The 15,048-nt window shown below is 45.6% G+C and overlaps 2 protein-coding genes across 2 annotated transcripts; one reads left to right on the top strand and one right to left on the bottom strand.

Annotated features, from left to right (window-relative positions):
- EPB42 (erythrocyte membrane protein band 4.2) lies at positions 1 to 8,571 on the top strand. The gene is made up of 13 exons (XM_056507395.1): positions 1 to 124; positions 544 to 729; positions 1,413 to 1,643; positions 2,241 to 2,359; positions 3,062 to 3,184; positions 3,546 to 3,720; positions 3,997 to 4,135; positions 4,502 to 4,605; positions 4,898 to 5,140; positions 5,950 to 6,267; positions 6,738 to 6,898; positions 7,140 to 7,273; positions 8,189 to 8,571. The coding sequence occupies exons 1-13, from the start codon at positions 115 to 117 to the stop codon at positions 8,337 to 8,339; spliced, it is 2,094 nt and encodes a 697-aa protein (XP_056363370.1). The 5' UTR covers positions 1 to 114; the 3' UTR covers positions 8,340 to 8,571.
- Positions 8,572 to 8,915: 344 nt separating this feature from the next.
- On the bottom strand, positions 8,916 to 14,876 carry CCNDBP1 (cyclin D1 binding protein 1). The gene is made up of 11 exons (XM_056507396.1): positions 14,764 to 14,876; positions 14,619 to 14,678; positions 13,883 to 13,962; positions 13,213 to 13,294; positions 12,668 to 12,764; positions 12,386 to 12,459; positions 12,016 to 12,092; positions 11,134 to 11,387; positions 10,696 to 10,756; positions 9,675 to 9,721; positions 8,916 to 9,306 (listed from the first exon to the last, which is right to left on the bottom strand). Exons 1-11 carry the CDS (start codon positions 14,828 to 14,830, stop codon positions 9,198 to 9,200), a joined length of 1,008 nt encoding a protein of 335 aa, XP_056363371.1. The 5' UTR covers positions 14,831 to 14,876; the 3' UTR covers positions 8,916 to 9,197.
- Positions 14,877 to 15,048: the final 172 nt, after the last annotated feature.

Below are 15,048 nucleotides of genomic sequence, written 5' to 3'. Positions count from 1 at the left end.
GAGATCAAGCAAACAACTTTGAAAGAGGACAGTTTTTAAGACAGCTGGAGGAAGGAGCCATTGCCCACCAGAGCAAGCAGAAGCTGAATATTTTCATGGTACCCAGAACCAACCATGGGCCAAGGTAAGAAAAAATAATTTTTGTTAGTTCCAAGCATTTGCCGTGTGTCAGGAAGGGACAAATTCTTTCTCCAAGACCATGTTCATGAGGCTTGTAGAAGAGCTGAGCTGGAAGGGCAGGAGCCAAGTGCTCTAAAGGCTTAGGGAGCTCAGTTTGCATGGCAGACTGCACAAAAAGGCACAGCAATCAAAAGCTGATATTGATGTCTGAGAAGCAGCAAGAGGCAGCTAAGACAGACAGGTAAGAGTTTGGAAGGAAAGATAAAGGAATCCTCAGCATAGGGAATGGGGGAGTGGGAGGAATTAAGGAGTCAGAGTGGAGAAACACCTAATCTGCTGTTTGTGTGTCCCACAGTGTGGATCAGGGCCTGACTGCAGGCAGCTCACTGTCCCAAAGTCATTCTGTATCTTCTCACACTACAGGTCTGAGCATCCAAAAATGTGATTTCATGATCCCAGAGAATAACAAAAACCACCACACAGAAGAAATCAGCACTGGAAGGCTCATAGTGAGGAGGGGACAGCCATTCACCATCACTGTGAGCTTCTCAGCTCCAATACACAACTACCTGCAGCAGATGAAAAAGACCTTCCTCATCGTACAGACAGGTAGTGCCATTACAAACCTACCAGAGCTCTGCTCCTCACACATCTGAAGAACAGAGCTGGGGGCAAAAGCCATCTCCAGAGCTGGGCAGGGATGCCCAAATTTAGACGTGAGGCCAGTGAACTCTTTTTGTAAGGCAAAGTAGAGTGTCCTGCTGCTGCAGGGTCACAACCAGATCCCTTCCAGAAGAGAAACTGCAGCACAATAACCAATACAGGTTCACTATTTCATGATTTCAAAATGCTCATGGGATCTCTTCTGGCTTTTGGGATAAGGAATGTTCAAACCTAGCTGGACTGTCACAGATTTTTCTGTTAAGAGTGTTTTCTGCTGAGACCCCTGATAAGGGCAGCAGCTTTCAGCCCCAGCTTGTTTTACCATACTGTGAGCACTGGGCTGTGACTTTTGTTACAAGACACTAAATTCCAGGAACAGCAGGTCTGTACCATTCTGGCCATTCCTGGTTTCTACAAATCTATGGAAAGCACATATCACTTTCAAACATGGAGGCCTGAGTGCAATACTGACCTTAGCAATGTTCAGTAGGCATTAAGCTGCTAAATTGTCGTGACCCTCTCACAAGGAGAGTTATGGCTTCAGAGATAGACAAGGTCCCTGCAGTCTGCACAGGTGAGGAATAAACACAATGTCTGGAATAAACACAATCAGATTTCTTTGTCTGCAGGACCACATTCTTCCAGAGCAGATGAAATCCAGACTGAATTTCCCATCTCCAGCCTGGGAGACCAGAAGCAGTGGAGTGCATCAGTGGAGGAGCAGGACCCAAGCTTCTGGACCCTGTGTTTGAACACCCCTGCCAATGCTCCCATTGGCCAGTACACTCTGCTCTTACGTGCCTCCAAATCCCCTCAATTCCTGGGCAACTTCACCCTCCTCTTCAATCCCTGGTGCCGAGGTAGGTGGTCAGAAACAGAAAGGCAGGCTGGGATCAGTCACTTCACAAAAACAACTTTGGAGCTGTGGCAGTGCCTCCATGGAGGGAGGCTGGGGCTGACTCACCCAGTGCTCCTTCCAGTCCTGCCCTGCTCCTCACAGCACCTCAGGAGAGAGGTAGGGGCTCATAAAGCTCAAGGTTTCCAGCCTTAGCACTTCTGTCCCTTCCCTGGAGTATTCCACTACAAGAGCCCTGTCCTTCGGCTAAGGGAAGAATGTTTGATTAAGTGTTTCCTACAATAGAGATTTTAGGATGAGTCAAGATTGTAATTGGTCTGGTTAAGGCCACTGTATCTTTCTTAGTAATGGAATTTATCAGCCAGGAGAGCAGAAGAGCCAGTGAGTGCAACAGCCTGGGTCCAGAGGAACTTTGTAGACAAGGAAATGGGGATGACAATGAAATTCTTCTTGCCTGTCTGATTCACAGTCTGCAGTATTTTTCAGGGCAGAATGCCAGGGACTGCCAAAGCACAGCGGAATCTGCTGATGCATGAGAGATACAAGTGCATCTAAGACCAGGAATGCTTTCTTCCTGATGCTTTTTTCCCCTCTAATCTAGATGATGTGGTGTTCTTGGCTAATGAGGCACAGCGGCAGGAGTACATTTTAAACCAAGATGGCATCATCTACCAGGGGGCTGAAAATGCAATCCTAGCCCAACCTTGGGACTTCAGTCAGGTAAGCAAGAGGTCCAGTATGTCTGTGCTCTCTTCCAGTCACCATCAGAGGAAAGGTGCATATATCTGGTGTGTACAGAATGCTCTGATTGAAAGAGTTCTATCCATCTCCATGTTCTCTTCACCCACTACTTCCTGTGCAAGAGAACAGGGACCTGTGTATGAAGTCCTATAACCCAGTACATGTAATTTTAGCTTCCTTCTCAGGCCATCCTCTGTAAAGGAATGCATTGATCTGTATCTGAGCTTTGTGTGCCTTCCTTTCATCAACAGGTATAAAAGCATTTAACAGAGCTCAATAATACTATCTCTATATAACAAGTAAAGTGAGGACAAGAAGATCTTTCTGTTTGTCCAAGGTCATCTGACACAGCCAGCAATTAGAATGGGATTCTATTGCACTTTAGTGCCAGCAGATAATAAAAGTACCTCTGTGCCAATTTAGGGAGTGCTCCAGAAAAACATCAATTTCCCTCAATCAGGGGACACAGTATCATGCTAGTACATTTCCCACCTTCAATGAAGTTGGAGGTCTGTCCTCAGCTTCCCCTGCAAGTGTCTGCCTGGAGCCCTCCTTCACAGCCCACTTACCTGAAACTATCAGCAGAAAGGAAGAAACAATCTGGAGTCACAAACCCTTGTAGGGACTCAAGAGAACAAAAGTTCATGGAGAATTTCCTGAAATGATGTGTTCTTGTTTCAGTTTGAGGAGGATATGGTTGACATCTGCTTCATACTGCTGGCTCTAGGGGAGCACTTGCAAAGAGAAAAGGATCCTGCCCAGCGCAAAAACCCCGTCCACGTCTGCCGAGCAGTTGCTGCCATGGTAAGGAGGACAGAAAGAAGCCCTGACCCGAGCAGGGGGCACCTTCTTAACCCCAGGTGAGGCCAAACCACTGACCAAAGAGGAAGCTTGCTCCAAACAACACCTCCTGCCCATCTCCAGCCTGCCCTGATACTCCCTCAGCAGACAAGTGCTGCAGGAGGTTCTTAGCAGTGAGAGTGCACTTACTGAATAAATCTCAGAGGAGACTGCTGCACCTGTTCTGCTCAGCCATGACCTTCACGCTTTGCACAAAAAGTCCTCTTGGTTTCATCTGCTTTGGGAGTAGCTTCCACAAACAGGATCATGTGGACCTACCAAAGAGAGGCAATTCTTTAACACATCTTTCTGTCCTCCTCTGCAGCTGAACTGCAACGACTTTAGAATCCTGACAGAATGTGAGCCTGGACAACACAGTCATGGGACACCCCCTTCCAAGTGGCTGGGAAGCAGCTCCATCCTCCAGCAGTGGATTGCATCAAAATTCCAGCCTGTCCGCTATGGGAGGTGCTGGGTGTTTGCTGCAGTCCTGTGTTCAGGTACAGTGCTGCTATAACCTTTAATCTTTAGGTGAGAGGCAGCTCTTTAGTTTCTTCATCAACACTTAGCATCACTGCCTTCGAGGTAAGAGTACCAGTACAACCATTCACTGAATGCACCTATGACGTCTTATTTCCTGAGGGAGCAATGCCTCTTGCAAAGCCCAAACAGCAGACGTGGTGCCATTCCTAACAGGCCTAGCACCAGAAGAGGCTCTACATCTATCACCAGAGGGCAGGATGCACAACTGATTCACAGCTCTCTCTTCTGAACAGTTCTGAGGTGCCTGGGAATTCCTACCAGGGTGGTCACTGGCTTTACGTGGGCTCACAACACCAAAAGCAGTCTGAGTGTGGATGAGTATTATGATGAAGATGGGACATTGCTTGCACAGGACAAGAGTGCTCGTGTCTGGTAAGAACATGTCCAAGCAAGAATTTGAGACAACACTTGGGAGTGGGAAATGAAACATGGGGAAAAGGAAAGAGGTAAAACAGCTGCAAGGTGATAGCTCAGCTGAGATCCTGTCTACAAGACCTGTTCTTGATAAACTGCTGCAACCCATAATCAAGAGTGCCCTATTTCTAGGGCCTACAAATGAAGAGTAATAGCCCAGTCCAGCTGAAGAAACTCCACTTGTTTCTCCACACAGAACTCTGCTCTTCTCAGTATGAACTGAACTCTGTTAAGAGAGCATTAACTGGCTGTTGTTTGGCAAAAGTTTTACTGTACCTCAGGGCTCAGTCCCTTGATATAAGCTCCTGCTGTTGCCTCTTGCAGGACCTTCCATGTTTGGAACGAATGCTGGATGGCTCGGACAGACTTGCTACCAGAGTACAGTGGGTGGCAGGCACTGGATGCCACCTGCCAGGAAAAAAGCAAAGGTAAGATATCAGAGATGGGCTTAAGCAAGAGCAGGGGGGAAGTGAAGCAGGGGGCAAATAAAGCTGTTAAATATTCCTCCATCAATCCAGTGGAAGGATGCTAAAGGACAGGAACGAACTCACCCTGTTGATGACTCATGTTTGGTTTGTGCAGCTCACGTAGCTCTAAGAGCTCTACCAATGCTTCCTAATGGCCTCCTAAACTAGATGCTTCAGCACTATAGGTCTAAACTAGGAACAGGTTTAGTTGGGAAAGCATCTGAATCTTAACTGGACCACATTTTCTCTCCAGATCTATCCTTCTGTGGGCCAGCCCCTGTTCATGCCATCAAGGAAGGGGACACACATGTTGATTATGATGTCTGCTACTTCTTTGCTGCCATCAATGCCAAGTGTCATGTCTGGATACACAAGGCAGATGACACCCTCAAGCCAGCTTTTGGTGGCACAAAATACACTGGTAACAACATCAGCACCAAGAGTGTTGGCAGTGAACGCTGTGAGGACATCACACAAAACTACAAGTATCCTGAAGGTATGGGGCTGAGCACATTCCTTGTCACTATTACAAGTGGTGAGTAAAGGACTAGAGCAGAGCCAAACTAAAGCACCAGGGTCATCCACTTCTCACTACTTCCCCTTCTTTTGAACACCTAATTCTCCCTGTCTACAGAGCCAAAGCAGAGGTCATCACCCAAACTTCATCCTGCTTAACAGCATTAAGGTCTCTGGAAGATGAGGTGTTTGTTCACCAAGTACTTTCATGTCTGGAATACCTTTACTGATTTCTGTTATCTCTACACTCTGTACATCCATCTCCCATTACTTCTGTAATACAAATATGGATAGATGAATTTCAGACTCCAGGTTTCTGAAAAGGGCTGTTGTGCTCTCAGATACTGCCTAAATCTCTATCTCAACAAGTAGCTCCCCCTTCAGAATCTGAGTGCTGTTTTCCTGGCCCAACAATTACACTCCATCTTAACCTGTGGCTTGTTGTCTCCATGGCTGCAGGAGACAACTGCAACTTCTCTACACATGAGAACATGGAATTGTGCCTTAGCTACAGCAACAAAAAAGCAGCTACCTCCTCTACTCTGAGAGATGTTAGATGTTTTAAAAACTATGACAATTATTGCCAAATAGCACCCATCAGGCACATCCAGTGAATATCCTGACAGGTGAAGCTGTCAAACTGATCCAACCAGAAGCATAAAATAGTATCTCTCAATGCCCTTAGAAACAATTATCTACAGTACTGCCAGAAGAAATCAATGCCATTTTCCTGCTGCTTCTCACTAGTAAAGAGTACCAATGTATGCACTTCCTCTTTTTTTGTGACAGGTTCTCTACAGGAAAAAAAAGTACTTGAGAAAGCCTGCAGAAATATGAAGGAACTTGAGACAACCAGCAGCAGTAGCACAGAGTTTATCTCCACTCCTTCTGTTCTGGAAGAGCCAGTCAACATTTTCATCCACCTCCAGTCAAGTAGTTCTTTGCAACTGGGACAAGATATTACACTTTCCATTGAAGTGTTTAACCACAGTGGTAGAGAAAAGACTACTCATCTGGTAGTTGGGATCCAGGCTCTGCACTATAATGGTGTGCCCATTGCCCAGCTTTGGAAGGAAGAGTTTCATTTTGACCTCCAAAGCGATTCAGGTAAGGACTCTCCTGGGTGCATTGCCAGAAAAGTCCTTAAGTGCTCTCATTTCAGAAAAATCCTCCTAGCCCTAGGTTTACAAAAGGTTGGCTGAATAATTGATTCTAGGTGATTTCCCAGTGAGATTGTGGAGTCTCCCTAATTGGAGATATTCCAGAACTAACTGAACACAATCCTGTGCCATGTACCTTGGGATGACCCTGCTTGAACAGGGAGGTTAGACCAGATGATCCACTATTGTCCATTCCAACCTCACCCATTCTGTGAAATAAAACACTTTGGCAACATCACCTTAGAGATTTTCAATCTGCAAATCCACTTGGGATTACTTAAGCATTTGGGATTACTTAAACATTTGGGATTACTTAAGCAGTTTTTAGTACAACGTTGGGCACTGAACACTCCTAGGTGTCATGCAGGAAAAGACCAGACTGCACTCATCATCTTTTATGTCACCGCTCTGTTCCAGTCAACAACCTGCAAGTCTCTGTGCCTTACACATGGTTTGGAAAAGAGCTGGGAGAGAACCACCTGCTCAGGCTGACTGCTGTGCTGAGAGATGAGGACTCCTCCTACATGTACCTGGCACAGGAAGAAATCAGCATTTGTGATTCCCTTCTTACCATTGAGGTAAGACTGGGCTGTCATTCTGCCACTGCAGTAGGGAAAAACAGCTTTCACAGTCATAAACAGGAAAACAATTCTGCTGGGTTCAGGGGCTCTCTGAGAAACTAGAGCAGAAGAAACTAAGCTGGACTTCGCCTCTTCTAGCAAATGGGAGCTCAGGCACCAAAAATATTACACACCTCCCTTTAGTCGTAGAAGAAAAGATATTCTTCTCTCAGTTTCAGCTCATTGCTTCTTTCAACAGTTCCCAGAAAACATGGTCCAGTATGAGCCAGGCACAGCAAAGATCTGCCTCCAGAACCCCCTCATGGAACCCCTGGAGCAGTGTGTGATAGCAGTCGCAGGGCAAGGGCTCATTTACAGACAAAGGAATTACAGGTAAGTGCAAACTGACTGATCCAAGAACTGTTCTTGAACAGCAAATGGAAAAGACACAATACAAGCAAGAGAAGCCCTTGCACAGGAAACACTGTCCCCCAAAATAACCAGGCAACAACATGGCAGGAAGATATCATTACAGCATGAAAGCCCCATCCTAACACATTCCATCCTTTATTTACAGATAAAGCAGATGATTTTCACACTGAAAATGAGAAAAACCAGCTAAGAAAACTTTCAACAGATGTGTAATACATAAGTTGAAGCCAATATAGCATCTGTGAAAGTTTCAACATCAAAGGCATAGACAGCAAAAGGAAAACCTCCTGCCAAGAAAAAGGATAACCAGAGAAATGCCACAAGACTTAGTCAGAAATATACATTAAATAAGACAAAGTTAGAGGTCACTGAAATGAGCTATGAAATTTAGTAATTATATGCTGTTGAGAAATCAATTACTTTTTAGTGAGCAACTTGAACATCCTTAAGTGAGTAAAACTGTACTGTTTCTGACATCTTTCTACCCATTACTCACTGTAAACAATGAAGACAGTGGTGTGTTCCCCTTCTCTACCAAAGAACCAGACAAATGTGACTTAGCCAAGAGTCACCAAAGGGGCTCCCCTTCACATGACAAACACCCCACATTTGTCTCAAGAAGCTGCATTTAGGACAAAGTCTCCTTAGATGTCTCCATGGAGAGTTTCAACTCTCCTGTCCCACCTCTCTCCCAAACTACTGTTAGATGACAATTTCACTGTGGTAGTTCAAGTAACTGCCAGCTTTCTTCTATTTCTAGTTTTTCTTTCCCTCTTTTTGGCACCACATTCCTGTCTAGCAAATGCATATCCTAGACCCAGGAAACTAAAAGCACAAAGAGGGGTGATTCCTGTATAATCCCTTCTCTCCTTTCAGGTTGGGCTCTGTGCAAGCTAAAAGCACTCAAGAGCTGCAAATCCCATTCACCCCCACCCAAGCAGGGTCCAGAAGACTCACTGCACGTCTTACCTGCCTCCAGCTCCAGAACCTGAAGAGCTACAGAACTACCAACATTGCAGCTGCCTGAGGCCCAACTCAGAATACATCCTGCTGTCCCACTTACAAGAGTAGTCTGATCATAGGCAAGCATAGATGTTAACAGTTTAATAAAAGTTGTATTTAAAACCATGTCTGATTTTGATTATTTGCACAAACTCAACTCTCTCCCATCTGCCACTATGCTCACTCTCCAGTTTTAGAAGCTGAACCTCACTGTGACAAAGATGGGCTGAATGTTCAAGCGGAAGTTGCAGTTCTCACCACACCTGTGCTGAGCCCATCAGTGCTTAGTCTTTTGCCCTACCTGTGACAAAGTAAGGGGTATCCTGAAACTTTACAGTGATGATAGATGTAGCATGTCTCAAGGGATATCTACATAGGGGGATATCTCCCCCTATAGATCTTCGACATTGGTAAAGCAGCAAACAATATTTTCTGCTGCTTTCTGAGAAAATAGAGAAAGCTCGTTCACTGCTCTCTACAATTAGACAGGAAAGAGCAGCAGTGCAGGCCATTTTATAATTATTCACTGGGCTGCTTGCAAAAGAAGAAAGTCTTTCATTCTGTATTTATATCCTTTGCCCTCTGAAGACAGATAAAGCAATGTAAATCTAGCAATATTTTATTTTTCTCTGAACCCCACAGTAGTTTTAATGTCTGAAGAATGGGGCACATTAAGATGCAGCACCCCATCATCCCAAGAATCCAAGCAAAATTACACCTTCTGCAATGGCAAAGGGCAACTTCCTGGAGAATTTCTTCCAAGTAGCAGTGAAGTTCTCTCCTACATTTTCTCATCATTTTCCAAGCAGCTGAAGAACAGCAAAGTTCACTGGAAATGCAGATGCCAGAGCCAGTGGCAGCAACATATGTAGGCACAGAAGAGTTAAAGCTGACCCTGTGTGAAGTTCTTGACTTTGTTCATGTTGTGATCTACTGCACCAGTTAGAAACTGCACCCAGCCTTCCTCTGATGGTGGACATACATGGCTTGTCCTGCAAAAGTGGAGGAAATTCATTAGGGAAGCCTCCTGGGTGTGCTGTATCTATACATCCAGGCAACACGGGGATACTGTGAAGCTCTGAATAACCACAGCAGTAAAGCAGGGCTGCTCTAGTCCCAGAGGGCTTTGAGCAGGGAAGAACCCACACTCACATCCATAGTCCCAAACCCAAAACAAGGAACCACTGTCATCCCTAGCATACTTTACTTACTCCCATCCCTTTGTGATTAGATAACATCATCATAGTTCCAAAATGCCATCATCTACTGTCTAGAAACGAGTCATATTTGACAGAAGGCAGAAGGGTATCAGCCTTCATAGCAGGGAACACACAATTATAAAACTATAGCTCATACTCACTTTGCAATCTCTAAGACTTTCTTTAATACTGAGGCCAACTTAGCAGCCTAGAAAGAAACAAAAGGGAAATAAGGTGAGCCAAATGCGAGGAAAAGTAGGGTCTGAACAGTACTGGAAAATAAAGAGGACTATAGGGATGCACAAGAGCCAAGAATGAATAAAACTGCCATGGATCCTGATGCAGAATGAAATTATCCATCACTGCCATGCTGGAAGTGTCTCCCAACCTACTCCTGGCTGTGACAGGTAAAAAAATCCTGGCTGTTTTTTAAAGCATAGACTGAAATGCTTTTTTTAAAAAAGATAAGCTATTAGAAATTAGTAATTGATATTAAAGTACAAAGTTTCAAGTGACTGATTTTAATGCAATTTGATATGAAGTAATTATTTTTTTATTAAAAAAAAAAAATCAAGCCACTGGCCAAATGCATGAAACCAGGATTAAGAATAAAAAATATCTCAGATGTGAGGAGATTTGTACTGCATTTATGATGCAAGGGATGTTTCAAAGCTCAGTCAGGTTGCCAGTGTGGCCCAGTCAAGTTTTTAATGTTCCCGAAGATGTAGACTCCACTGCTCCTCCAAGCAGCTTCCTTCAGTGCTTAAATACACTCACTGTAGGAGTTTTTAATTTCATAGATAACTTTATTTGGGTAAGACTGTGCTACCCAAGGAAAAAAGTACATCTGCGGTATTTAGGCAGCCTTAGACATCACTTTCCTGAGGTTCTATCACTGGAAATCTCTATGGATTATAGTTCAGAGCTAAAGTTTCAAGTGGCCATGCTCTTCCCTGAAGAGGTACAGATGAAGAATGTGTTACCACCTGAAGGAAGTTAAGTGTGCAAGAACAAAGGGCACTCTTCATCCCTAAGAAATTATTACTGAGGCAGTCACTAACACCCATCTCTCCCTGAAGTCACATAACCACTCCAATCTGATTTCTTCCCATTCCCTACAGCCAGGCCACTGTCCCACATGCAAATACTGAGATATGAGATATCAGAACTGCAGATACTCACATTGAGTCGCACAGCCAATGGGTTCACAGGTGGGTACATGCTCAGAGCCAGCTCATCAACACTAGAACAGAAAAGAGGGGAACAAGGAAATGTTCTGACAGCACAACTTGCAGATCCTGGTCAAAGCCTGCACCCACCCTGAACGCAGGTCAGGAACAACAGTGAGATGTCAGTTGTACCTATGGGATGCACTGCCTTCTCAGTCACCTGTGTGTCCCTTTCACTGTGGAGTGAGATGTGGTCACAGCTCCATCCCCTATGTTCCTCTCCTGACTTACACAACTCTTAACAGCTTAACAGCCTTCCTACCACACCTGTGTCCACCACCTGCTCACAGTTCCAGTATCATAAAGGTTGTTCCTACTCCTCACTCAAGACCACAAAGACAGACCAGAACTGGTCTAGAGGGAAAAGTAGCATGGGGAGAACCCTGCTTACCTTGGGCTGATCTCATTAGCAATGTCTGCCAGGTCATCCAGCTGTGCAATCTGCTCTGGAGAATCAGCTTTGCCATGGGCCTTCACTGCAGCCAAGACCTTCTTCAGACAAGCTTTAGAAGCCTTCATTAATCCCATGCAGGAGCTGAGCAGCTGCCGGTCAGCCTCTGACCAATACGTGTCTCTGTTGCCCCGAAAGCCCAGCTCTTCATCTTCCATGATGTCCCCATAGGGATCCTGCCCTTCCACCAGTGCCTGAGAATACAGAGGCACTGAAAACCCAGAGCCTAACATCAATTCCAGCAATACCCAGGAGGAAAGGAAAAGCATAATCTAGACATCATAGACATAATTAAGGGAGAAATCTCAGTTGGTTAATCATAAAACGACTGGATTAAGAAAAAATAATCCACCACTCTAACAGTGCAAACAGCAAAAATCTAGTGAATTCTTATATGATCCTAAATTGCCTTCCCCGTCCCCAATTCAGGACATGGGTTTATGGAAATCCTATACAAAGTAAACTGGGCTTGAGAATAAAAGCTCATTAAACTTCATGGATAAAACAATAATCTATATCATGTCAGAACAAATTTATATGAAAGCCTGTATGCAAAATAATTCCTGTGTTCCATCACTGAACCACCATAGAGGGTGGTTGGGCACTGGAACAGGCTCCCCAGAGAAGTGGTCACAGCTCCAAACCTGCAGAGTTCAAGGAGCATTTGGACAGCTCTTAGGCACATGATGGGATTGTTTGGGTTGTCCTGTGCAGGGCCAGGAGCTGGACTCGATGACCTTTGTGTATCCCTTCCAATTCAGAATATTCTGAGTCTATGAATCCACCACTGCAGGTTCCTCTAAGGCTTAGGAGCTTCCTTACATTTTCCATCTCCTCCACAGCATCCTTGACCACACCTAGATATGCAGCCAGAGCTGACACAACTGCTGCCTGGTTATCTGCAAAAGCAAAAGGATAAAAACTGTGGCACCCCACTGTTTCAAATCAGTTTACCACAACCTTCATGTAGACTTGTAATCATTATACAATCAAACTCTTGCAGAGCTCAGAGCTGCACTGTTGTCAGGCAAAAAATATGACCTGGTTTCCAAGCTTATACATTTCAAAACCAGTCAAGTTTTTGAGTCATTCTCCATTCAGCCACCATTGTACTAGCTGGAATGCCCTTGCAAATGCTAATATTCCAAGACAACATGTCCTAGTTCTGTTTCACTACATTTACAACACTCACCTCGTGGCAGGTTACACACTTGCTCACAGGCCTCCCACACACCCCCAGTTGATATCAGCTGTTCCTGAGATAAGCTGAAACAAAACCCTGAAGGTTAGAGTCAATAACAGCACTACAGTCAATAACCCTGCTGCAAAGATGTCACCAACCAGCTTGTCACTAGCATGCCATGTCTGTGTAAAGCCCTTGGTGCCTCCTAACAAGTATACTTCTAACTTTTTCTTGCCTTTCTCCCCAAAAATTATCACAAAATCATAGAGTCATGCTATTGAAAATTACAACCTCTCCGCTGGAGCATTGAGAATTGTGTCTGTGAGTTGGATCATCCCTTCCACTACTTCAGTGGTAGCATCTCGAACCATCTTTCGAAGAGTAGTACCTGGTTGAGATTGAGAAGGAGCAAGAATGTTGGCACAAAGTCAGAACTGACAGAAAACAAGTGCTGAAGATGAACACACAGACTGCTCTGTTTGTGTAGATACACTGTATAAATGAAGTTACAAGTATTTTGAGGAATGCGCTTCCCAGTTCCAAAAGAAGTCTGGACAAAGATTTCAACACTTCATAAATTTCAATGCTCAGTCAACTATAAACTTCCTACATTATCACTGTCCCACAGATGGAAAACTGCAGCAGCAGACAGACAAGTACTTCACTTATAAACACATCCAAAGTCCACAGAACAGGTGATAATGGGATACCATGCTAATGAAAACTTGCTGATACCAGACCTCATGAGGCTCTGAAACACTGAGTTTCTCTATATAGTGGTGGTGAAAGAACCACCATCCTGTACAGTGGTGACTGCCTTGCAGTCATTATCTCACCTTGGCCCTTGGGTAGCCAGTAGTACACTGTGGCAACTGCAAGAACTGCATTTTGGACATCCTCACTCAGCTTCTGGCAATCCTGAAAATGGAGAGGCAGAAGGATCACAGTGAATAACACACAGCTGCACCACACTTAGAAATCCTCACAAGCAGTCACTGGCTTTCCGACTGCTCTGAGAAAAAGGAAGAATAGCAATGACTAGTCTGCTTGAGAAACAAATACAGCATGAGATGAAGGCACGGTAAGCAAGCTATATGTATCTTTGCCTGATTTAGTAACAAAACACTCCCTGGTGTAATGGTCACGCATCAGGGAGCAAAAAGTAACCTAGATCATTATTCTGAACTGAAGGTCTTTTTTCTCTCCTCCAAACACCTGTATGATAAACTTTTCTCAACCAACAGCAAAAACATTGCATATTCTTTGTTAAACTTAAGGTCTCTATTCTCCGATATTCTGTCTCTATCAGAAACTAGCTGTATCTGTTAAAGAATATAAGAACATTTTTATTTAGTATGTCTCTCTACCTTACAGGAATTAAGTTCTCCGAGCAGTTCTTGGATTATATTAATATACTCTACAGAACACAGCCCATTTAGACAAATGAACCAAGAAAAACCTGAAGCTTTCACACACATTTCATGGTCTGCCAAGGCTTTCTCTCACCTCTGCAGAAGGTAGTGGAGGCCTTGAGAATGCCAGACTCAGCTTTGTAGCTTCCTGTGATGCTACTTGGAATGTCTGACCTAAAAAAAAATCCAACAAGAGCAAAAGAAGAGAAAGTAACTCAAGTAAAAGATAAAAGAACAGAGCAGCTTGATGAGCAGCAGCTCTGATCATACTATTTGCTTACCATTATACTCAAGCCATACAAACACATGAACTAAACCCCACTATAAAGGAAAATTTCCTAGTACATTTGTGCCATGCATGTTGCTTGTATCCTGTTCTCACTCAGCTGGTAGAGATAGCCAGAATCCCAGTCTGCATCCATTCATGACCTGTTCACCAGGATGTGTCAGGAGGCTTTAATAGAGACCTTTAGAAATCTTGTATGAACAGTACGATATCAGCCTTTGCTTTGCCACACCTTGGACTGTTTGATGACCAGAGTTAGGGTGGTCAGGCACTGGAATAGGCTGGCCTAGGAGGTGGTGAAGGCTGGGTATGGCACTGTTGTGGTTTAGAGTTACAGCGGTAGCGCTGGGTTAACGGTTGGACTTGATGATCTTAAAGATCTCTCTCTCTTCCAACCTTGCCGATTCCGTGACTTCATCAGTGTAGGGCACGCCCCACAGCTGGAGACCCGCCGGGCACAGCAGCCCTGCCCCGGCCCGGCCCTCCGGACACCCGGCCCTCCCGAATCCCGGCCCGGCCCGGCCCCGCCGCTCCCCGCCCGTACCTAGCGCGTCCCAGAAGCGCGGCAGCTCGAACGGCTCTCGGCCCTCGCCCGGCTCTCCCTCTGCAACGGCACAGACAGAGCTCAGCCCGCGGGGAGACGGCCAGGCTCGGCCCGACCCCCGCCCGGCCCCAGTCCCGGCCCGCACCTCGCAGCCGCGCCAGCACCGCCCACAGCGCCCCGCGCACGTCCCGCAGCGGCTCCCGCGCCTCCATCGCTGCGGGGCGGCCCCTGAGCGCCCCGCGCGTCACGTCCGCTCCGGGAGCCCGGCCTGCCCCTCCCCGCCCTACAGGGACAGCCCACAGAGACAGTCCCGCAGAGACAGCCCAGCCCCACCCTACAGAGACAGCACAGCCCCAGAGGGACCGCCCTACAGAGACAGCCCAGCCCTACAAAGAAAGCACCAGCCCACAGAGACAGCCCAGCCCCACAG

The sequence above is a fragment of the Oenanthe melanoleuca genome, chromosome 20 (assembly GCF_029582105.1).
Source record: "Oenanthe melanoleuca isolate GR-GAL-2019-014 chromosome 20, OMel1.0, whole genome shotgun sequence".
Classification (NCBI taxonomy): Eukaryota; Metazoa; Chordata; class Aves; order Passeriformes; family Muscicapidae; genus Oenanthe; species Oenanthe melanoleuca.
This window is presented reverse-complemented; position numbering and strand designations above follow the sequence as displayed.

What these genes read in the sequence shown, in the direction of transcription:
- EPB42 (XM_056507395.1), top strand. An exon ending in TGCTGCAGTCCTGTGTTCAG is followed by an intron (nt 3,721 to 3,996) that starts GTACAGTGCTGC and finishes TCTTCTGAACAG; the next exon opens with TTCTGAGGTGCCTGGGAATT. An exon ending in ATTCCCTTCTTACCATTGAG is followed by an intron (nt 6,899 to 7,139) that starts GTAAGACTGGGC and finishes TTCTTTCAACAG; the next exon opens with TTCCCAGAAAACATGGTCCA.
- CCNDBP1 (XM_056507396.1), bottom strand. Translation starts at nt 14,830, where the DNA reads ATGGAGGCGCGGGAGCCGCTGCGGGACGTGCGCGGGGCGCTGTGGGCG. An exon ending in AGTGTGTAACCTGCCACGAG is followed by an intron (nt 12,093 to 12,385) that starts GTGAGTGTTGTA and finishes TTGCTTTTGCAG; the next exon opens with ATAACCAGGCAGCAGTTGTG. An exon ending in AAAGTCTTAGAGATTGCAAA is followed by an intron (nt 9,307 to 9,674) that starts GTGAGTATGAGC and finishes CCACTTTTGCAG; the next exon opens with GACAAGCCATGTATGTCCAC.